General features: G+C 41.1%; 1 protein-coding gene across 2 annotated transcripts; it reads left to right on the forward strand.

Moving 5' to 3' along the window:
- Positions 1 to 1,746: 1,746 nt before the first annotated feature.
- On the forward strand, positions 1,747 to 22,046 carry LOC136425787 (serine/arginine repetitive matrix protein 2-like). 2 transcript variants are annotated; one of them, XM_066414733.1, is made up of 6 exons: positions 1,747 to 2,047; positions 16,629 to 16,673; positions 17,604 to 17,633; positions 17,905 to 17,943; positions 19,605 to 19,649; positions 20,175 to 22,046. In XM_066414733.1, the coding sequence occupies exons 1-6, from the start codon at positions 2,039 to 2,041 to the stop codon at positions 20,238 to 20,240; spliced, it is 234 nt and encodes a 77-aa protein (XP_066270830.1). In that variant the 5' UTR covers positions 1,747 to 2,038; the 3' UTR covers positions 20,241 to 22,046. The 2 variants fall into 2 exon arrangements, 1 of the variants encoding a protein (XP_066270830.1); XR_010754129.1 differs by lacking the exon at positions 16,629 to 16,673 and having other exon boundaries at positions 1,805 to 2,047.
- The last annotated feature ends 1,684 nt before the right edge of the window (positions 22,047 to 23,730 follow it).

The following is a 23,730-nucleotide window of genomic DNA, read 5'->3' on the forward strand; positions in this document are numbered from 1 at the left end:
CATCTCGACGCAAAGACTGTAATCCAAAAAAATGTTGCAGACCAAGAGTTGGCTCCTGCACTACTATCCCACTGCTGAGTCGTCTGCTGTGTTTGTAAGTCTCCCCGAGGCTTTCCCCATTCACTGCAGTTAAGCGATGACAGATCATTATAGCGGAGCGAAGCCATTGTCCCATCGATTACCGTGACATTGCTATTCCTGCCATGGCGGCTGAAAAGACGCGGGATATTGTCACTGTCCAAACAGCGCATATGAAAATCGATATAGAACCATTGAAGGATGAACAGGAGGATATTTTAGCTGTCATAAAATACAGTATGTCCTCTGGTCGAATCCTAGAGTGACAAAAGTCGTTTCAATGATTGCTAACTCGAGATAAATTGACCAAAATCACGCAGGTTACTAAAATAATCTTGAACGTTTTCATAATTATCATAACATCATAATTATGCTATAATACTCTCGATCTAGTCCGGGGTGTTTGAAGAGATTTGTTTTGGGGTGAGTAATTTTGCATCTGCTGCGAGGCGAGATTTATTTGCATTGCTTGCTTTATATCCGTAAGACTTAAGTGCATAGTAAAGCGGCCAAATGCCGATATTTTCACGCAGTGTTAACTTTTACGTTCTCGTGGTGTCCCTAAATTCGGGCAGAGGTCGACAATATGGCTGCCTCACTTACTATGACGTCAGCTTTCCTGATTGAAAATGTCCTATATCGATAATATCAAAATCTCATAATCACGAAACTATGACAAAAAGCTGCATCCGCTGTCTGAAACGTCTGACTGTTTCAAACTTTTATCTAGTTGCTTGAGTAACTATTTTTGGTGTATCTTATTACCTGGATGTCTAACCTCCATCAAGGTATGACAACTTGTATTTTACAGCTAGAAACGTGCAGTTGTAATCTTTTATCCGATATGTATTTTGATGAACCTTATATAAGGAAGCTAGAGTTACAATGCACCCCAGGGTTCCGTCGGACTTCCACTGAAGCACCAACTATAGTAAGGCCCCTTTTTTCATTCAACGGCGATCGCTGAGCAACTGTTCAGAGACCAAAATTAGATTTGTGTAACCCTTGATTTCATAGATGAAGTATGATGTAAAAGTGGTACTTAAAATACAACAAATACACAAAACGTGAAGAAATCGTTCTTTGCCAATGAAATACGTCGACTATGATAATATGACTATGTTTGTTACATTGATTGTTGATTGCTCATATTGCTTGTTTGTATTGGACTACCCAAATGCTGTAACTTATTGTTATTGTATTTGTTGTTGTAACTTTTATTTTCAGAGGTGATGTTTGATATTAGCTGCTGCTATAGTGCATCACCTCTGTGTCCTGTGTATTCTTCAATTGATTAATAGGAACAAAAACACGTCGAACGAATCCGCAAATTGCTCAGTCGTCGCTCATTGGTCGCTCATCGGTTGCAGCCTTCTAGTGGAAAGAAACTGTTACCCCGCTGTTGCCTGAACATAGCGTGCTGACGACGGTACACAGATGGTACTTACACGGCACGTACTTTGCTAAAAGCGTGCAAATCCCTGAGCCATCTCTAATCTTCGTTAGGCACCTTCCGCTGACATTAGCTCATTGAAGCAATGTAGAGCTGCGCATGTCGTCCCATTGCCACGCCCCTCTTTGACTGATAGGCAAAGAAAACATGTCCAAACTTCCTCAAATTGTATCGGTGTCTTTAACAGGGTTGCGATTTTGAAAGTCTATACTGCGCTGTGCAATTTTCGCTAATGCTCAGCCGTGCAGATGCTCGGTCTATATATAAAGCCCTCTATGAACATTGCAATCTTCTGCCAAAGTACTGTCATTGGGCAATGGACTGGTCCAAATTATAGATGCAAATCCCACGGTTCCTTCACTTGAGCGAGTCTGGCAGGACCGATTGCAGCAGCCGGTTCGTTCCAGCTTCGGTGTGACAACGCCTCCTCTCGTCTGAGGATCTTCGGAAGGTTCCCAAATTCTCTCCAATTCCTGGAAGACACTGATCTCCAGTTGACCATCCAAGATGCCGAGGGTAAGGTTTCATTTCATTTCCGTACTTTAGACTTCAAGATGATAGCCGCATTTATATTATATAAGACTTGATATTCTTTACTAACGACCCAATGCAGTAAGTTCTCCTGCAATATCATCTGCAAAGGGGCTACATTTCACCCAACGGGTGTTTAGGACAAACGCCCTTGTTAAGTTCGAAAAGATGCCTCGCTCACGACTTAATGCAACAAACACTGTATGCAAAGTCTAATTTCCTCTTTCTGTCGCAACACCATCGGAAAAATAGCTACGTTTCAACGTACGGGTTTCAACAGTTTCCTTCGGCTTGTCAAAGACAAACGTTCTTGCTGCAAGTCGAGGCATCACAAAAGACTAATCAGTTTATGTGCGGTGCGCCATCAAAGGATTATATCATTTCACGCAAAGTCTTGGTGGGATTTGGGTGTTGATAGATGGTACCATTTTATGGCCTTGTTTAATTATTCACTATGTTTGACTATTAATTGTGAGCATTTTTGTCGAGTTTTTTTAATCGTTTACTATGGCTAAATGTTGTGGTAACCGACATACCGATACTAGGCGAAAGAGGATGTTTTGTGTATTACTGAATATGGGAATACGAGTACAGATTTGTAGCTGTGATAGTTACAGCGTAAGAAGTCTCACCTCAAAAGCTCGAAACAACGGAAACAGTTTCCACGTAAGGAGATTAGACAGCTAAAGGGCAAGGTCTTATTGAAGGGTAGAGCAAATTGGAAGTAGAGTGTGTCCATAGGGACATCTGATCCCGTAAAATCCTAACACCAACTGTTATCTTAATGTTCAATGTCTTAATATTTGATATGACGGAAGGAGGGCCTTTGGTAAGTGCATCAATTCTGAATATGTGATGACGATTGTTTTGTAGTATAAGTTCAAACATAATGTAAACTTAAGTCTACAGACAAGAGACAGATTTGTTGATTACAAAAACACCCAAAAACGTCTGAATGATTTCGAATTAGATACGTTAGAGTCATATTAAAGCATGCATTCCTTATTAGTCTACAATGTTACAAACAAATCTTTATTCCTCTGAGCACGTATATCAGATTACAATCAATTATTTAAGTTACAGTTGAGAATTCGCTCGACAGCTTGACAGCTAAGGTCTGAAGCGGAGACAAGAAGCAATTAGCAGTCTCTCCCGAGGTATTCTTATTGCAAACCAGATGGCACGAGTATTAAGACACAAGTGGCTAAGAAAGCACCGCATCCAAGTGTACCCGACGTACTTTATGTTGGTACGCGTGTCGTATCATGTTTTTTTCTGCAAGTAAGGCCATAATAGTGTAATATATTGATGGCATCCTCTTAACATTTGCTTTTGTCTTGCTAGTAAGGCCGTACTAAATTCATTACATGGGTTGTATCCCCTTCACATTATCTTAGAAGACTTTGGAAAACTTCGCTCATGGTTCGAAATGCGATTTGTGTAAGGAGTAAATTTACGACAAATAAAAGCTTTTGCGGCAGGAAAAGAGGCATTCTACGACATAAGCATCCTCTTCTTCGCATATATTTGCTCATTTTTGCAGCTTCTAAGTACAGTATGATGTTTGACTTGGGGGGAGGGGTAAGTTGGTTGACGGAAATTGCGCGAAAAATGCGCGCGGATGCCATCTGTATAATCAAGCCAGCGTGGCCTAATATTACAATCTCTAGTAGCTTTTGCGGTCAAAGGAACTAATAATTCTTGTCAGATTATGCCATGAGAGGTATGTGCTTTGTGGACATGGCCAATAAAGCAAAGGGATTACGTGTCTGAAAAGTGTGATGAATTTGGAGATAAGGTACCCAAACTTGAATCCAATGCTGTCATGCTGCAGTGCGATCGACATGCCCATCCGTCACACCCCGGCTGCCTGTCAGCACGCCTGCTCCGTATCCAGTTTCAGATCGAAGCGTCAAGTTCTAAACTGGTGCCAACTGCAGTAAGGGGGGGGGGTGGAGACTAGGAATTGTTTTGCGTGTGTTAAGCGGTTGTGGAGACTAGAACCGTCTCAAGTAAATGAAAAATCTGTCATTAATTTCTCTCTCTCTATCTCTCCCTCATAGCTTGGTCAGTCGCAGGGGTAGCATAACGTAAAAGTAAATGAAAAGCATGCCATGAAATCCTAGTGAAAATATTATTTACATTGAGGTGCAAGTGAATGATAAGGCTGTAAGTGATTCCTGGTGAAAACGTTATCTACATAAAGGTACTTTCTCACTCTCTCTCTTAACGTTATCTAAATAAAGGTACAAGCAAAAGAAAATGCTGTCACAAACTTCTAGTGAAAACGTTATCTACATAAAGGTATAAGTAAATGAAAAGACTGCCATGTATTTCTAGTGAAACTGTATCTACATAAAGGTGCAAGTAAATGACAAAGTTGAGACAAATTCCTAGTGAAACGTTATCTACATATCTACATAAACTGCAGCAGGCAAACCTTCTAAAGTCCCAAACCGCAAACCGTCTAATGAATTTTTTGCTTTATCTTACAACGTCAAACAATGGGCCACCCAGTGCACATGCCTATATTCACGTATGGAACAGAACAGAGCAGAGCAGATAAGAACAGCGCAGAACAGATAGAATGGTTTTGTGGACATATTCTCCAAGCAGAGGTTTCGGTTGAGAGGGCCAAGAGTGGCCGCGATTTTAAACATTTCTCTCCATTCACAGACTTCGCACCTAGTTACAAAATAGGCCGTGATATGGCAGAGTGATGAGCTAGATTGAAAATGATTAAAACGTTCCGTTCTGTCGCAGAGGTGGAGGGAGAGATACCATGAAAATCGCGGCCACTCCTAGCCCATTCGACCGAACATCTGCTTGGAGAATAGTGTGGACACAAACTGGACATTAATGTCACTTCAAGGAAGCTACAACTAGCATTAAAATCGAGCGACCTGGTTTTCTCTGCAAAATCAGCATCTAGACAAGGAGCATGTCGAGCTAATTCTAAAGCAAACGCGAATGCATCGTGGCATTTGCTATAGCTTGCAACATAACTACCCTTCTTGAGTCCACGACTATATCCATCATGAAAGTCGCAAAGGGATTCGTTTGGCAGCGCAAATGTTACCTATAGGGGGTGCGATCAATATCCTAGACAATAATGGGCCCATACCAATGCAACACGCATGCTTGCTGCGACAACATATCTTAGCACTTTGCCGCATTGCGTTTTGATAAGGTCCTCTTTTTACTAGACGGTGATCGCGCTGAGACATCGCAGCGACCTAAATTGGACATGAGCAGCTCTTTATCTTAAAATTTAGATATGATGAACAATGTAAAATTGTGAAAAAAAGACAACAAAACACAAAAAGCGTAAAAATGCAATTCGTAAAGCTCTCTGTCAAATTCTAGGTCACAGTCCATGGTTCGGTTGCAGTCCTGTTGCAGCGATGTAGATGGGGTAGGAGGTATTGGGAACTATTTTCAGCAGACGGCGATCTCTGACCAACGGTTGAGCAACCAAAGTTGGATTTTTGTAACCCTTCATATCAGCATTAGAATATGATGTAAGATTTAAAAGTATGATTCAGAATACAGCAAACACAAGATCTAAAAAGATGTTCTTTATCTATGAAATTCGGTGAGTGATCTGCCAAATCGCACCCTCTAGTGGAAAGTTCGTGCAAGCATGTCGTCTTGCACGGTGGAGAGCTAGCCAGGCTGCTAGGGGATTAGATTCCAATCAAGTCTATTGCAGCTTTACCTCACTTAATCCTTAGTTTCCCATTGCCCCATCTGCCTTTGCTTTATGTAGCAATCATCATTTGCAAACCCCTGCTGTCTGCAGGCTGATTGCAAGGGAAAACACAGAGGCGATCTTTTAAAAATAGTAAAGGTACAAATATGTCAATCGCCTTCGTACATTACGTACTATATTGATGTACTATATGTATAAAGCCACTTGTACAGGAAGACAATCTAGCTAAAATCTCAAGCTAATTGTGGATCCAACTGAAGTTTTAAAAAAAGACTCCTGACATGGTTGTAGATATGAACTTTGCGCAAAAAATGTTAGACGGTAAATTCTCATTACGTGATGATTTACTTACGGAACTGTAAAAGGATGACAGCTGTTTCACGCTGTGATGAAGGAGAATTTCAATAATGATCTAATGAAACGTATCTAATTTCAATCTGTACCTCTTATTAACCACGGTACACAACTCAATGCAAATTGTCCATATCTTCATCGATTAAAATCGTGTTACGAAAAGAGGGATCTGACCACTGGCTCGGCGCTAATGCAATTATGAATCCGTTTCTTTTGACAAAGCATCAAGACTGCAGCAAATATCGTGGAACAAAGCCAACCTTAGAACCGGTGCAATTTCGTAGAGAGTAGAGTGTTCGCCTTGCATTCGGTAGGTCGTGAGTTAGATTTCAGTCATACAAAAGACTTTAAAATTTTTTTGGTCAGAAATTACCCGCAATGGCAGCCTTTCTAGCGCTGAATTGATGCAGGGTTTACAGGTTTCACATAATCACAGCATATATATATATATCTTATCCACACTTGCATTTTTTTTTAACTGTCGCAAGGGTCTGGGGGCGGCTGCCATTCGGCGCCACCAGGTGACCTCAATACGACTTTCCCCAACCGAAGTAAGGTACCCATTTACACCTGGGTGGAGTGAGGAAAGTCGTGTAAAGTGCCTTTCCCAAGGGTACAAGATCGGTGACATGACAGGATTCGAACTCGGGACATCTTGGTTCTGAGTCGAATGCTCTGTCGTTGCGCCACACGACCCCACACAAAAGATACAAAATGATTTCTCTGCTCTCAGCATTTGGGAAAGCGTATGGGAGTAGAACACACAAAGACATACACACATAGTACACACACCACTACTAGTAGACTAGCCGCATGCTCTAGTGATTGCACAAAATTGAAATGGACGCCACCTTATGCACCATCTGGTGTGAAAGGACTTTAACTAACTTTTTTTAACGCCAAACTGACACACAAGTTTTCTGACGCATTAGTACTGTTACAAATTAAAAGAGGCAAGCATTTATTAATTGCAGCAACATGCATTACCTTGTTAGACTGCAGACGTACTAATGAAAAGTCATATCTGATTACTCTAATTAATCCAGATCAATACTTAGTACAAGTTGGGGTTGAAAATAAAACTACGGGTTTGATGAAAACAAGTAAACGGTAAAAAGTTACTTTGAACTCAAAACGCTGTAAAAATGGTAATAAACGTAAATCTTGCTAAAAAGAGACGGGGGCCGACACCAACTGCCGGGCATCTTTGATCCGTTGATGACGTCATACTTCCGCTTAGGTGAAGTGACGTAGTAAACAGAGACGGGGGCCGATACCGACTGCCGGACACCTTTGACCCGTTGATGACGTCACACTTCCTCACAGGGGAAGTGACGTAGGCTTCAGGTATTCTCCAAGCAGAGGTTTCGGTTGGGTAGGATAGGCACGCTCGTACCCAGCGCCGTGAAGAAGCCATAGGTTTAAATCGTGGGCTTAGAATTATGTCACATCAACTGCCGATCAAGCTCAACAAAATAAAGTTCTGGAATTCACAGCTGTCGTTTTTGTTGTTTTGTGCCTTTCTTGTTCCTCCGCGCGTAGTTGTGTACACAAGTACGTAACGGGCGACCTTCTACACTGGTAGTTAACCGTTATTTCTTCTAACTAAACACGTTGGAAACAAGACGAAAGTTCGCTATCTTGGGGGGTAAAATGTTGCTCAAGTGTGTTATGTTATAAGGAACAGAGATTTACAAAGTACCTTATCGTTGGCGCTGTTAGGGTGTTAAGATTACCTCTCTACATTGCGCTCGGAGGGGAGTTATGTCACGGACCCTACTTTGCCACGGGAGGGAGTTGGGCATTCTCTCCAGCGGCAAAACACTCGTCCCCAGGACAGTTTGAGTTTCCCAGCATGCGTTGCGCACACAAACTGCGTTCTCTTTCCCAGGACACAAAGAAACGCACACACGCTAATGCGCCCCAGTGAATGCGCCCCGCTATGCCCAGGCCCGGGTTTAATTAAGAAATAGGGGAAAGGACGCTGTGGAGGAGCGTGTAGGATAGGAGTATCCGGGATTTTTTATGTCGCTCTCAAGGACACTCCTACCCTACTCGACCGAAACATCTGCTTGGAGACTAGGCTTCAGCACTAATGAACTTGGAAGGGAATAGAAGCCTGGTCGAAAGCTCGTTGGCAAGCTCTTTACTTTGTGTGCGAAAACTGTGTGTACATTTGATAAATTTGACATAACGATCTTTTCTCGCTTATCGCAACATTTCACTCGGTAGCATACCAGGTAGCTAATTAATAAAGCTGGCCTGCAATATACGAGAAGGAAAACAATCTTCACAACCTGCCCCGATGATACAAAGATAATACATCAGTCCAGAGTCAGTATCTTGGTCCTCCAATGCCGCAGTTACTTAGGATTAGGTTCGTGCTCATCGACCCGACTAGATTGTCTTTCCGGCGAACATCGAAGCGAAATGACATCGATTGTAGTAGGTTAATGTGGCGCCTAATATGCAATACATCATCAAATGGACGAGATGTCAATGATTTAACGTGGAGGCGGGTCCATTCTGCAGAGACTGTGATTGTACCGAACATCTTGATGCATTATGTGGAAATTTTCAGTTGATCTTTCCAATCCTTGGGATAGTCTAGTCTTAAGAAGTACGGTTTCACGCGTCCGTCTTGGTCTCTGCAATTGTCGATAAGCGCAAATGTATCTGGCTTAATGTGTCAAGGCGGCTTTAGCCTAAGCAAGATTGGTACTGAAATTACATACTTATCTACCAAAAACCTAAACATCAACTAAGGCAAATTATAACCATACCAGTTCCCACCATCCTTGATTTCTTTTGATTAAAGATACTGATAAGAAAAAAAAGATGGTGAAAGATTGGAATCACTGACTGGTATATCTCAAATTGTTCGCATTTCGAATTCTCAAAAGTTTGAAAAGATTGGTATCAACAAGTCTTAAGACTAGACAAGGTTGTTGATATGAATCTCACGCAAACAACCACATCAATCTATCATCGTGCATTTGGGATGTCTTGCAACAGACCATTGACAATATAGCTCCCACTGCTAACTAATAAAACAAATAATTTGCACTATCGTAATACATTTTGTAACACCCCCATTCCAATAGGGCGACGACTTCGCTAGCGCTGCGACCGCGCGATTTGACTGCGCTGAACAAATTCCAAAGACACTTTTACATTTTGCAGGATATTTCAAGTTTGAAGTGAGGGGTTTCACAGATCCAACTCAGGTCGCAGTGAGCTCGCAGCATGATCTCCGTCTAGTGGAAAGGGGAGCCTAAGATCTAAGGGGCAATACAACATTAAAGGAGTATGATGCATGGTCCGGATGTGATGGACCATGCCGAGGTCCTTAGGTCAAAGCCATTCGATATTCTTCAGCTTTGTTCTCCGGCCTTAATTATTGATAAAGTTGCTTTTGATAATATGTTAGCTTGGGAGCAATAAGTTATTTATGTCAATAATTTGACTCCTACCGCGCTGTATGGTTTGATTGATCGCAGCGGCTGAAAGGGTTATAGGAGACAGGCATTCTTCCGGTAGATGATAAGTGGACGATGTGAGCAAATTCTGACCTAAAGCCAAAGCCCCCCCCCCCCCTCTCACTGGACGCGCGGCACGCTGGCGTCGTTGCGGCGGCCGATCGAATTGACAAAGCACGGATTTCCTCGACAAAAAACCATCCTACATGTTATACAATGGCGGAAAACGTGAAAATCAATACCAACACCATCCTAAACTGGCATAGAATGGCGGAAAACATGAAAGCTAACACCAACACCGTCTTACACTGGAATAGAATTGTAAAACTTGACCCCCAATACATGTGCCGTCCTACACTGGTATATGCGAAACCCAATACCAAGTGGGCGGCACCTACCCAATGGACGACCCCGTTAAAGGGTGCCGTTGAAAGTGGTTATTGGTAATAATTTGGCACAAGGACAAACGCCACCTCAAAAGAAAGGTAGCAAATGGCAGGAAACAGTGGCAAGCCATCAATATCCGTGGCTATACAGGCAAATGCTTTTTTTTCTGCCAGTGGGGACGATAGTTTTTGCATGATCTCTTTGTCCACTTCTGGGTCTCAATTTACTCTCAAATACCCGAGGATTCGAGGATTGATTGTGGTACGGTAGACAGCCTAGTTCTTTAAGGGGAGTGGAGTTAATGTGTGGAGACTATCTGAGCAAGATTGAGTCCTGATCCAAGACTCCAATTAGATATTGTAGGTATCGTAAGGTAGTTTGAGGCTATGTCATGTCTACAGGGGCAGTCATGCTAGTGAATACAGAGCATCTACCTGCTACACTTTGTCCAATAACTTCGTGTCATCAACCGTTATCCAAGAAGGGTTTGTGTTATCAAAAACTATAATTTTGAGTTCTGAACACTGGGATATCCTTAAGGTATTGTGAGCTTAAAATCAAAAGACTGTCAAGACTCGATTTTGATTATTGATTAAATACCCTCATATACTTTGTCCTCTAATCTATTACCGCCAACCATACAAGAATGAACTTACTCTCCGAGCAGAGCATGGGTTTCGGCTGGTTTTTGACGTGTTTTTAGGCGTTTTTGTCGGGCCTTCTACTTCCATCTCTTTTTTGTCAAACGCGACAAAAACGCCAAAAAACATGTCAGAAACCAGCCGAAACCCATGCTCTGCTTGGAGAGTAGAATGGACTGACTTATTACAAAAACCAATTTTAGTTCATTTTGTCTCTTCTTTACCGTTATCGTTTTGTACCGTACGCCTGACACTCTCATAGATGCTATCTTAAAAATCTAGCACAGTTTTATCTGTCACCATATAGCACTTCGCACGTGACCTGTCACTCTTAGTGTGTAATCTCGACAAGAAATCAATTCCCCTGCTCAAAACAACGGCGAGAATCCAATTATGAAACGCTGTTCGGGTCTTGAGGCTCCCTCGAGCCGACAGGGTGACAGACAGAAACGATATTCTGCTTCGATTTTCTTTCAGCGGGCCGGCAGTTTATGAGCGTCTTCGCGACATCAATCAAGACGCAAACTGCTGTACCAATGTGTCTTAGTACCGGGTCTCAAGGAGGTCATTGGAACGGAGTGGCAGACTTGTACATGACTTTTGGTTATAGGGCCCTGTCACACTTGTGCGTATATTCAAGTGCGCATGAGTTCCGCAGTAACATTTTTTTGGTTTAAGTAAATTAGCTCCGATGAAGTTGATTTCTACTTTGACCCACCGTTGAGCAGTCTAGTTATCAGACCAAAGAAATTGATCTTCGACTGCAAACTCAATTGAAACGAAAAACAAATTATTGATTAATACGCGACTCCTGCGGGCCTGTATATACGTACAAGTCAAGTGTGACAGGGGCTTTACTCCCATTCCACTATGACGGCGCTCTCGTCGTGCGCTCTCTGCGACCTGAAATTTAACAGAGCGCTCGACGAATTCTCGAGATGAAAAACGAATCTTTTTTGCGCTTTGTTTGTTTTGTTGTCTTTCCAGCCATACTTTTACATTTTCCATGATATTCCGATTATGTAATCAAGGATTAGATAAATGCGATTCAGGTCGCAGCGAGAGCGCAGCGAGAGCGCAGCGAGGGCGCAGCGAGGGCGCAGCGAGGGCGCAGCGAGGGCGCAGCGAGGGCGCAGCGCCATCGCCGTCTAGTCAAGTGGGACCATAAACCCTTAAAGCGATCAAAGTGCACTCAACAAAAAGCAGGCAGGTGGGAAGTAAACGGAAGACTATACGATGAACAGGGATTGAAGGACATCTGGCTGTCCGTTTTTATGTTATGATCTTTTTATTGGAAAACAACAAAGCAAACTACTTAATCTATTTTCTTTTATCAGTTATTTTATTTGTAATTGGGCTCGTATAAAAAGCTATTTGCTAGCTCATTGTCTAGAGAAGTACACTTGCAATAGGAGAAGACATGAAATAAATACGAGTACACTTTTCAGCAAGCAAAAAAATGTAATGTCGTTGTAGATGGGAGTCTATGCGATTAACATAGATTGAAGCATGAATAGATGAAGGACGCATCGGAAGCCAATTTCCGAAGATGTAATTGGACTCATTTAAAATACCATGGTACGCCGTGGGTATCTAGAAGAAGAAAGCCTTCAGAAGACTTATATGGGCGTCTCTTTCCCAAAATGAACACTGGACTAGTTTTCGTGCTGCAGCTACCTAATAAACTCAACTAATTATCGGGTCATTTGATTCGGTTGTCAGAAATTCAATGGCACTATACGTTGTTAGCCCGTTGTCTGAAAGAACTCCGCATTGGACAGACATTGGGGAAACAGCAATGTTGATTTTCGATAGATACTGGGACAGCTCATACGCTGTAACTGCTAATCAAACAATTATCTAGTCATTTGATGCGCGAGTGAGAAACGCCAACTGCGGGACAACCCTATCATGAGAGTACTCACACAGCGTCGTCCACCTGGCAGATTATCAAGTACTTTCTTACTCTCCAACCAGAGGAGGGGTTCCGGCTGTTTTTTGACGTGTTTTAGACGTTTTTGTCGGGCTTTCTACTTGTTTCTTTTTTTGTCTCTAAAAACCTCCGTTGTGGTTTATAGAGACAAAAAAAATGACAAAAACGCCTAAGAACACGTCAAAACCAGCCGAAACTCCTCCTCTGCTTGGAGAGCAGTATTTTCTCCTCTGCACTCAAGTCTCTAGCAATCGACTTCGACGAACAGAGCAGCGGCTGTTCCAAGTACTGTGGTGCAGTACTTGCGACGGTAGTGAGACGTGACAGGTCGCTCGGTGTAATATAACCAGCTGCTGTCGCGCCGCGTGCCTGCGAAGTTGGTGCGTTACACCGAAGGGCGGTTATACCGGCTATATAGATACAGATACTGTACCTACACATTTACTAATGACAACGGTGACAATGAATAAAACGTAGTGGTATTCTGGTGGGTTCATCTGCAACACCAGCATTTAATTTTGTCTTTTGTTTGAACCTTTTTTTATTTATGAGAAGCTTAAATCGGCCTGCAGGGCGCTTTTTATCGAGGCCATGAGGTAAGAGGTAAGGTAGGATCAGATGAAATATACTTGCAACGATTCACAACTTGAGCAACCGTTAATCATCTTAACATAAAAGCAGGCGCATAGTTGCAAGGACGAGAAGAGTGTTAAGCAGCACCATCGTTATCTAGGGCGCTTAGACATCAAACATTGTCTCACATGGTATGGCATCTTCAATCTTACCTTAGGGAGACATTGAACAATAATAATCCCCGCAGCGCAACGCAAGTCGTCCTTCTACAGCGCACAAAGACACACCAACAATACCTGATCGAGAAACCAATCATCCCTGGACGCAACCAGTTACATTATAAACACAGTGAAAGAAAACTCATTCTACGGTTCATCATGAAAACTAGTCTCCTATTCACTGGTGATAGATTGCTTTAGAATCATCAAAGGGTCACTAGATGGATTGAGGTCAGTTGAGTGATTTAGAGGAGGTTTTTTCTGCACCTGCGGCACAAAACTGACTCAATACACGGATCCCTTAAGCTTGATATTTCTATCATTTTTATTTGCTGGAACAGACAGTAATTCCACTGGAGTCGGGTGGGCCCTAGGGCATTGCCGTGAGGAATTCTCGCCAAGTCCTTGTCATCGCGTTATGCATCAATGGTAACCTAACTCTCGTGGTTATGGCAAAACTCCAAAACTATATAACATATAATTGCAGCCAGGAAAAATAAGATATCTTTGCATATTAAGAAATCGGAGTCATGTGCTTTGATTTGAATATTATTCATTATTTCCTGCTTGTTATTCTCAGTACTGCATTATATGTTTATTTTCCTTGTTTACCAATTAAGATATTTGATGTATATGATTTGATATCAGTTTCCTTTCCACTTATAAATTACTTTATGTTTTCATAGGATCCAGGGTATTTATGTTCCTTATAGTATCTTTTCCTGTTCTTCACATATTGTTGTTGATTTTTTTTTTTGAAACTGCAATAAAAAATGAATAAAAAAATCCAAAACTCAATATAGCTACGAACTAGAGGGTACTGAAGAGACACTGCTGTGGCAATGAAGTCCATGGATACATGTATAAGAATGATGATGCTGAAATCGATTGAAATCAGCGAAAAGCTTACATTAGAATCAATGGAAAATTACGGCTGATTTGATTTTGAGTTTATTAGAATTGCAACAGTGCAATACACGTGGGACACAGGCAGCTATTGCTGGTGTCGTGACCCACACATATTTTACACTTGGGTGAAGTGTAGGAATTCGTGTTAAATGCCGTTTCCCCAAGGGCACAACATCGGTGGCGTCAGGGGATTCGAACCAAGGACAGCTGGGTTCTGGGCCACAAACCCTGCCGTTACGCCACACGCCGTTGCGTCACTTTATTGACGGTCAAACCGGAACCCAAGCTTTAAAGACACTAAGATCATCAAGGAAAAACGTCGATATTTGGCAAACTCCATATAAAAAGAATATATGACTGAAATTGCGATGGGATCCAGTGCACTAGACTATAGGATTGTTATAGACTTGACCACCTGCTACTTGTAAGTGCAGTTTTATATCTTACTCAAGCATGACGGCTCAAGGAGACCCGCCTATGGAAGGAGAACCACAAGAAAGAACTTCCGTAGCTACGTAACCGCTGACGATCAGGGTAATGCTTAGGTTCCATTTCCAATCCGCGGCCCGGCTGTTTGCGAAAAAAATGCATATCAAGAAAGTGCACAATATATGGTTATGAGTAATTGTTTTACGTTTTGTGTCTTTTGTTGTCTTTCATATCATATTTTCCTTCCCACAAGCTGCCCGGTTGGGCCCCGGATTGGAAATGTGCCGATGCATTACCTTTTCTATACCAACAGTTTTGAATACTTTAACGCGCTGTATGAGTGAACTTTATGTGCTGTCACTTTGGAAGGAAATCATATACCCTTTTGTGTTACAGGTAACGAGATGCAACTAATTTCTATTAACGTACGAGAAATTAAGGAGCATCTGTTGGTTTTATATCCTTCTTGATAACACGATGTTGGCATAAATTATTCATGGTGATTTAATGGATGGCCTGTAAATACCTTATTTATGTCTTGTTAATGGTTCCAGTGTACGCAGCCACGTCATTAAGATTACAGTTAAACAGGCTCGACGTTGGAAGTTATAAACAAAGTCTAGCTACCATTTCTATGCCATTTAAGCAGCTTTTATGTTATATAATTTCTAACGGTACTACGGTTGCTTAAAACGTATCTCTGCCTGAAAGTGCATTGCTACTAAAATACATGTACTATAGATACGGGTATGAAAAGCAAGAGCAAAATGCTTGTGCAGTAAAATGACAAACAGTTAACAAACACACACACACACACACACACACACACACACACACACACACACACACACACTCAAACACATACACAGAGAGAGAGAGAGAGAGAGAGAGAGAGAAAGGGAGAGAGGGAGAGGGAGAGGGAGAGAGAGATAGAGAGAGAGAGAGCGAGAGAGCGAGAGAGAGAGAGAGAGAGAGTAAGAGTAAGAGGGATGCACATACTCAGATGATCTCGCACAATCAAACATTCAAATTACCATTCAAACAAGCCGAAGGGGGTTACTGTTTGAAACTTGTACTGAGTCGTACAATCTTGATTTATAATGTCAAAACCAGAAGTCTGCAACATTCTCCAACAGATTTTGTTCGGCCTCTACATTTCTCTCTTCATTTTTCTTGACATCACATCTCGAGCACATGTAATGTAAATGTAGATCACGTACAAATGCGACAATGCTTAACACGATTCTATTGATTTATTGAGTTCATATCTGCCATGTCGTTAACTTGTCGATTTTCTCTACTTTAAGCCCAATGGTGTAATCCTATGTATTTATGTGTGGCTGAATATTGCTGACGTTGTATTGCCAATGCTCTTTCCATTGACAAAACTCTACCGAGGGCTATTCTCCAGGATAATGAACTTTGGCTGATTGCATTTTGCTTGCAATGATGATTGTTTATGATATTTATAGCAGATTTCCAGCATAATTGAGAAAACATATATCTCAAGAAAAGAGTTATCCATGGATGTTAAGGTCAAACAGTTGCATGCTGAGCATTTCATGAATACAAAATACTTGGCAACGATGTGAAGAAAGATTGTGCGTTTCTTGATTTGTGAATACTGAATACTATCGACTTCTATAAAAAGGTATATTAGACAGTTTGAGTGTCTGCAAACTGTTAGTAATATGAATATCGTTATTTCTTGGAGCACAGCTGTATATTTAAACAGCTATTTTTAGCTAGTATGATGTCAGGATTGTAAATGTGAGAATTGCACTTTATATAAATATGACTTGTATGAACATCTATGTATGTTCACAATTATACCACAACGTTGTCATCTTCATCATCGTTCACCACCTCATTACATGCATGTCTCACCTCTTCTCTTGCACATAACGTTGAACTTGATATTGCATGTTCAGGTGACTCCGAAGTTAAGAAAACCGATCGTTCCTCCTTCAGGAAAGGTATGCGAAAAGATGGAATGTTGTGCCTGGTCTGTCTTGTGAAATAGTTGTGTTGTTTTATGTATGGTGCTAGAGCATGGCTATCTTAGTTTGCGCAAAGTTATGTGTTTAGTTTAGCTTTTCCAAAAGAGTATATCATGAAGCTAGTAATCACTGTAACGTTATCAAAAATCTGAAAAATGTGTAAAAGGAATATTGTAGTACCTTCAGTCAATCTTCAGTTGCTAGACTTCAAATGAAACCCAAAAGCACAAAGGCAAACGTAAAACAAAAAAGATACAAATATTTCGTATAAAGTATGCCCATGAAATATACTAGAGCATCAACCGATCTAAAATTCAACTAATTGAAAATTCTAACAGAGAATTGTACTATTATGTTCTACATCTATGTTTGCAATTGGAAAAACTTGGGGAAACGTTTGCATCACACACATATACTCTAATGGAAAAGTTGATGATGTGTTTAGAACCCGCATGCATATATAGCAGTAGCATGGCAGGTGCTGTGCATGTATCATGTCACAAATCTCCATTCCACCATCAGCAAGGAAATACAGGTAATGCCTCGGTCCCAATTGCGCCGGTGCCCGTCGGGGGTATATTTCCGGCCGGGCCCTGAAGCCAAAAATTTGTCCCGGTGGTATGATGGTACCTCCCGGTGCTCGCACGATTAGCTCACGACGTCTTTTGGTTACCGGGTCCCTTTCACTTTAAATCTGAGTTAAATTGATACCAGGATCCCGGCAATCGCAGAGTACCCCACATGTCCACGTAGGGGTCACGCCCGAAAGTGCCTGAAAACATCCTGTAAACTACCCGACAGGGCCCCTTTTCCAATTGGGACCGAAGCATAAAACCACTTATTAGTAACCCAAGTCCACCATTAGTAACTCTCTCTGGTTCTGACCATCCCTTCACACCAACTCAGGTTATGCCAAAGACTAAAAAGACCCAAGCGGTAAGTTACGAAAACCTGTAATATCTCTCCTATAGAATACATTACTAAATGTCATGACTTCCTGAATGTGTCATTTCTATGCATTGTTATAGAAAATGTGTCTGTGAAATAAATGTTCTATCACAACTTTATTGAATTTCCATTTACCATACCTTTTCATGCAAACGTATTCGAATATAAGTGCTATGGTTTTAGTCCCTTTAGAAAGTAGAATCTGGTTGTCTACCTTAACTATATCAATTACAGTGATAACGTTCATGTTTCGATACAGCCAACTGAGTCTCCAAAAAAGACCAAGAGTTCGAGTAAGGTAAGTTTGGTAGACGAAATGTCAATACAAAACTTTCAAGCTATTTAACTTTTAGCCATTGCACCATACTGATAGGAAATCGTTAAGTCCCCCAAGTCAGCTATAAAGGCTTAACCTTTCTTTATAGATGCAGATGTGGATCCCAAGTTTAGCTTAAGTAATCTTTATAAATCATTGTTAGTACATCGCAGCTAAATGTCGCCAGATTGCATATGAATCCAGTTGTAATGTGGTTAGAGAATACTATGCTCTTTACCGCAATGCCTTCGACGCTTGAGGATGAATAGCTTTCAAATTCAGGCAATATTCAGAACACGATTGTGCGATAAATTTCCTTTAGCAAAGTCTCGATACTCTCGAATTGTTTTTAGTACTTTAGCTAAAGTGTTTTACATGTAATAACGTGACACATATCAGCCCGGTATTGGCTGGGAGGAACAAAGGCAATAAAAGTAATTCGCTGAATGTCGACGATCGATGAACATCCAGGACATCAAAATAAATCAGGTCTAGGGGCAACCCGATAGCGTTATTGGTATACGCAAGATCAGATAGACCCAGCTGCTCACTGCGGCAAAAACTTTAAACGTTTTCAACTATGTAAAGCATCTTTGGTATCACAGCAAATAGGTTAATGTTATTCGAATACGTGGAAGGTGCCGTAGTTGGCAAAGGCATTGATATACATGTACATCACAAAAATTTGGAATAGAGACAATTGTAAATAAATAAAGACTAAGCGTGACGCAACCAACACTTGGAAGAATTGGGACTTACCCAAATCATCACATATTATTTGGTTGTGATATAAACTTCATGTCTAATCATTGCAGTCAGTGTGTCACCTAAACCAGCTCAATAAAGGAGTAAGGAAGAGTTATGACCATAAAGATTTGACCATTTCAGATTTAGAACCATGTCGTCATTTCTACACGGTTTATCAGTTGTTTTTGCCCACTCGACGACTTTTGGGTCTTAACACTCGTCAACTTGCCTTACGATGATGCATAGCGTTATACCAAAAGTTGCCCTTTGCAAAGGTAGGGCTCTAGGCAGTGTCTGAAAACGTGCCAACATACTGCGGTTCACTGACACATTCTCGCTAGTCTGGTTGAATGCATTCGACCCAATGTCATGGCGCTATGCCAAATACGGTGCTTGAACCTCCGCCAACTTCAATACTGCATCAGTTCACGCCCAGTGTGGTGCTCTATAGGGTAGCTGGCGGGACATATTGCCATCTAAAGTGGAACAAGTCTTTTTACAATAAGTTACGAATATCGAACGAAACGGAAAGATCGAAGCAGGTTACCCGGCTAATTACTTTCAATAGATATTCAAAGAGCACGCTGGCGGCCAACCAGAATGTCGAGATTAGCTCGATGTCAACTTTCCGCATTTTTCAAAAAGAGCCAGTCTTTTCTACCTATAACAGTTACTGTACTTCGAGGTGATGACAAAATCGCTTGATTTTATTCTAAGAGAAGACTTCAAGTGTCAATTGATCTTTACTACTTCTCGTGTCGATTCCAAAGCATTGTACAGTACTTATTTCAGTGCCCGCCCGCGCTACCAGTAAGATACAATTCATCTGCTTACTTCTAAAGCTAAGGCAAACTAAATCTAAATAAAAATGATTACTTGGTTCTTAATTTTTGCAGAAGGATAAAAAGAGCAAGTCGTCCTCAACATCGTCCCCTGCAAAGGTAGGGTCTCTAGTAGTCCACATGCATGTATGGTTAAACGATTAATGGGTTCAATGATTGTTACCAGAACTGTGATATTATATATTACATTCGTAAACCCAATATTTCCAGGTTTTCGTGGTTCTTGTCTCATGATGCTATCCCATATAAAATTTTCCTTTTCTCCTAAAACTCAAACGTTTCTCGGTAGCGTCATGTTGTTAGAATGTATCCCCTGGTTTCTTTCCTGGTTCTCTTTCACACGTTGCGCACGAGTGCCTGTATGCTGAACCGATGGAGAATGAAAGATACAGTATACTTCTGAATCAAGGTTGAACTGTAATTTACAACACAAACAAAAAATGGACTTGCCCAAATTTTGGACTATCCGACTCCAGCCTTTGCCAAGGAATGAGCAATCAACCGCTTCTGTGACGCCAACCTTGCTTCATACTTACTTCTAGATGTACCAACACAGGTGAATTTCAAGCCAATATAGATCATACTAAACTTATAGCTGTTGTTATTTGCAACACACCATTATAGAAGAAAAGCTCCTCCTCCAACAGCAGTGGCGGCAGCAGTGACAACCCTTCAGGCGGAGGCAACTAGCAGGACCAGAGGAGCGAGATAAGCAACTTTTCTAACGTCAAGCAGCAACCGATGGCTTTTCTCATCAGCCTTCAAGTGCACCTAAGTCCCGGATGTTCATGACGTCCCGGATGTTCATGATACCCCGGATGTTCATGAGGTCCCGGATGTAGAGGCTTCACCACAATGACGCACTGACCATTCGAAGAAGGCATGCTGAACGCATTATGTAGATAATCCTTTAAAGGAAAGAATTTAAGACAGTAAGCTTGAAGCCATCAAAAAGAGCGTGCTAGTGGTAGTTTTAAGAATTGAATTTTGACAGGCTAACATAGAAATTAAGAAAATGCGAAATTTGTAAGGTTGTGTATCTCTATTCCTTATATGGTAGACGGCCATTTTCTGAAAGGTCCGGGGTTGTGACGTATATGTAGTAGTGATTCGTGATTGGCCAGTAGATGTTACGTAGGTGAGGGAAAGGCATGGATTCGCTGACACAAAATTAGATTTAGCAGGATGGCGTCATCGCTATAGAAATTGAAACATGGATCGCTACATATTTACAGTGCTCAATGATAGATATTTATAGATTCAGGGTTTCATAACCCTCCTGAGCGTTCCCTTATGTAGATTTATGCTAATTAGCTAACGTCTTTCACGGCTGATAGTACAGGAAATACAGAGGAGAAACTTGCACCTTTTGAACTACAGTTAGCGTGTTTACATGTATTAAGGAATACTCAGGATTCGTCGGATTGTGTAGCAACAAGCAAAGGTGTAGAACATATCACTTGTAGACTGTACTTATCTAGATATATTGTAGCTTGCATACGGCCGGTATATATATATGTGTAAAATCATACGTATTTTGTATATGCATAAGTAGTTGTCAATCTCCGGTATGAAAATTCAATAAGATAAGAACAATATCAAATCGCATCAGTGAGTATAAGTACCTATTGGCAAGTTGAATGATTTAATTTTTACCAACCGGCGTCGTGAATATGAGTGGTCTATACGTTTAGTGCTTTTGAGCGGATTTTAAGGATGAAAGATGCCGTTATGAATGAATGAGTGGTTATGATAATCATACTATATAACACAAGACTCATGTAGTGCTTTCGGACGGGAAACAATGAATACGTACTTATTGTCGAACGTCAAAATCTCGCGATATTAAGACTGTGAAGCAGACTTTATATAGAGACGCTGTGCATTGGTACATCCAGTGATAGGCTAGAGTGTACATACATTTAGTGTATTGGCTACCTGGCCGTGTTGTGTGAGTGTGTCTAAAGAATATGCGTTATCTTTAGTACATTCTATCAATGGCATACAGTACAATCTGAAAAGTTGACACGAAAAGCATTAACTGAAGACAATGTGTTGCTCGTCCAACATTTTTGTTTGCAGCATGAAAAGACAGCAATTGCTGATTGTATAGTTGAGTATGTATTCCATCACATCAGTACATATTATTTGTAGATACATGTACATGACTATTTCTTATCGCCATTTAAGTTAGATACAATGTTTTAAAAACGTTCTATCACTGTGGTTGTGTGTTATGAAAATACCATCAAAAATTACTCAGTATTGCAACCTTTTGGGTTCCATTAATATGATACCATGTATCAATACCTTTTTATGTAATCATGACCCTCACATAATGGCTGGTAGTTACCATGTTATTTATGTGACAGCAATAAGCATTGGCCATATTGTGTGACAAGTTGCTGTGTTCATCGACCATACTCATGTCTGGTAGTGATGACACTGCTTATGCATAGTCAAGCATCTAGCAATAAAGTCATCGATGTGCAATTATGATGATTCTGTTATATTTTGATGTCACTGAGAAATAGTACAGGAGCCAATTGCTAAAAGAGGCATAGGAACGTGATTTCGTTCAACCCATCTTACAGAAAAAACAACTGTCAAGAGCTTCACTGGTATTAGCCCAAAATAGAGGTTTAAAACAATTATAATGTTTCTGACAAAAGACACGCTTTTCCCGTCCTGAGGGTTAGTTCAGTGCCCAGAAGTTATCTCTTGGCATTGCATTGAGCAAACCCTTCAAAAGAAAGAACTTTTGTATAGTAGGCCATCTGTCAAATCTCTCCGCGGTCGCAGCCTCGTGTTGAAAAGAGATCGAGCCTCCGTTGCAGGCTTCCCCATGGCGAGTTTTCAAATTATCTGGGCCAGATTCTTTGGCTGGGGGGGGGGGGGGTTGTATCTGCTTGGGGGACTGTAATCGCCGTAGTTACAGACCCGCGCGTACCCGCAAGCAGATACGGGGCCCCAGCAGATACGGTCCCCAAGCCGAGACACGCACCCCCCAGCCAAAGAATCTGGCCCCGATAAGTTGAAAAATCGCCGTGGGGAAGCCCGCAGCGGAGGCTATGGGATCCTGTTCGACTGATGCACAAATGCCGCCAATAATGCGGCAGTCCGCAATGTCATTAGCATTCCTCTGCATTCCTGGAAGAGGTCAAAATCAATACCAAAGGTCAAGTGCTCCATGGAGATAGATAAGCACCGTACTTTAGACGTAGTTAAAGGTTTTATGGAGACGAGTGAGGTTTGCTGAGGTCGCTGGGCACAGATTGGGTGGAAAGTTCTCCCAGCCAGCCAAATTGCTTGGAGGAGATCAGCTCTTTAATGAGAGCACTTGTGATTAGGGAAGGTCATGGAACATATTTCAGGGCCAAGTTGACTTTGATGTTGGGGATGCTATTCTTAACCTTTGAGAAAATTTTAAAGTTCCGTGCACGTAGTGTCAAAGTTAATAAAGAGACCATCCTTTATTTTCTTCTTTGGCGAAGATAAAAGTGAAATGATAGGAACCAATTTCTCTTTTCTTCGAAGCTTTTACATACTAATCATTATTGTAATAGCCTTCGGCTAGTTGGGTAGTCCTGGCTATACTTTTCTATAGTCGAATAAAATCAAATTAAATCAACCATTATTTCGGTTGCAATTTCTTTCCGATTCTTGAAAAAATATATATAAAATGTATGAATAATAGCAACGCTCTTCGCTCATTCAGTGATACACTGTACTCATTGGAGTGAAGAGACAGTTAGATAAACGACTAAATTCTAGTAGACAAATTGTGGTGCTCTTAGAGTTTTCATTAAATTGGAATTTTCGCTGGTTTGATGGAAAACAAATGAAATTCAAACATCGGTTCACATTTCTAGGCCAAAACAGTAGCCATTGGCTTTCTCATTCCAGCGTTACTTCACTTGATGGTGCTCAGCGGTATAAATGATTTTTTAGACGTTGCACTGGATATCATTTTCTTTCTTTCTTTCTTTCTTTCTTTCTTTCTTTCTTTCTTTCTTTCTTTCTTTCTTTCTTTCTTTCTTTCTTTCTTTCTTTCTTTCTTTCTTTCTTTCTTTCTTTCTTTCTTTCTTTCTTTCTTTTAAAAGCAAAAAAAAAAACTACTGAACAATGACAGGACAGAAACGGACGTACACATACAATTGTACGATTAGTTTGTCGAGCC

The sequence above is a fragment of the Branchiostoma lanceolatum genome, chromosome 19, assembly GCF_035083965.1.
Source record: "Branchiostoma lanceolatum isolate klBraLanc5 chromosome 19, klBraLanc5.hap2, whole genome shotgun sequence".
NCBI lineage: Eukaryota > Metazoa > Chordata > Leptocardii > Amphioxiformes > Branchiostomatidae > Branchiostoma > Branchiostoma lanceolatum.

What these genes read in the sequence shown, in the direction of transcription:
- LOC136425787 (XM_066414733.1), top strand. An exon ending in TCGTTCCTCCTTCAGGAAAG is followed by an intron (nt 16,674 to 17,603) that starts GTATGCGAAAAG and finishes ACACCAACTCAG; the next exon opens with GTTATGCCAAAGACTAAAAA. An exon ending in CAACATCGTCCCCTGCAAAG is followed by an intron (nt 19,650 to 20,174) that starts GTAGGGTCTCTA and finishes ACACCATTATAG; the next exon opens with AAGAAAAGCTCCTCCTCCAA.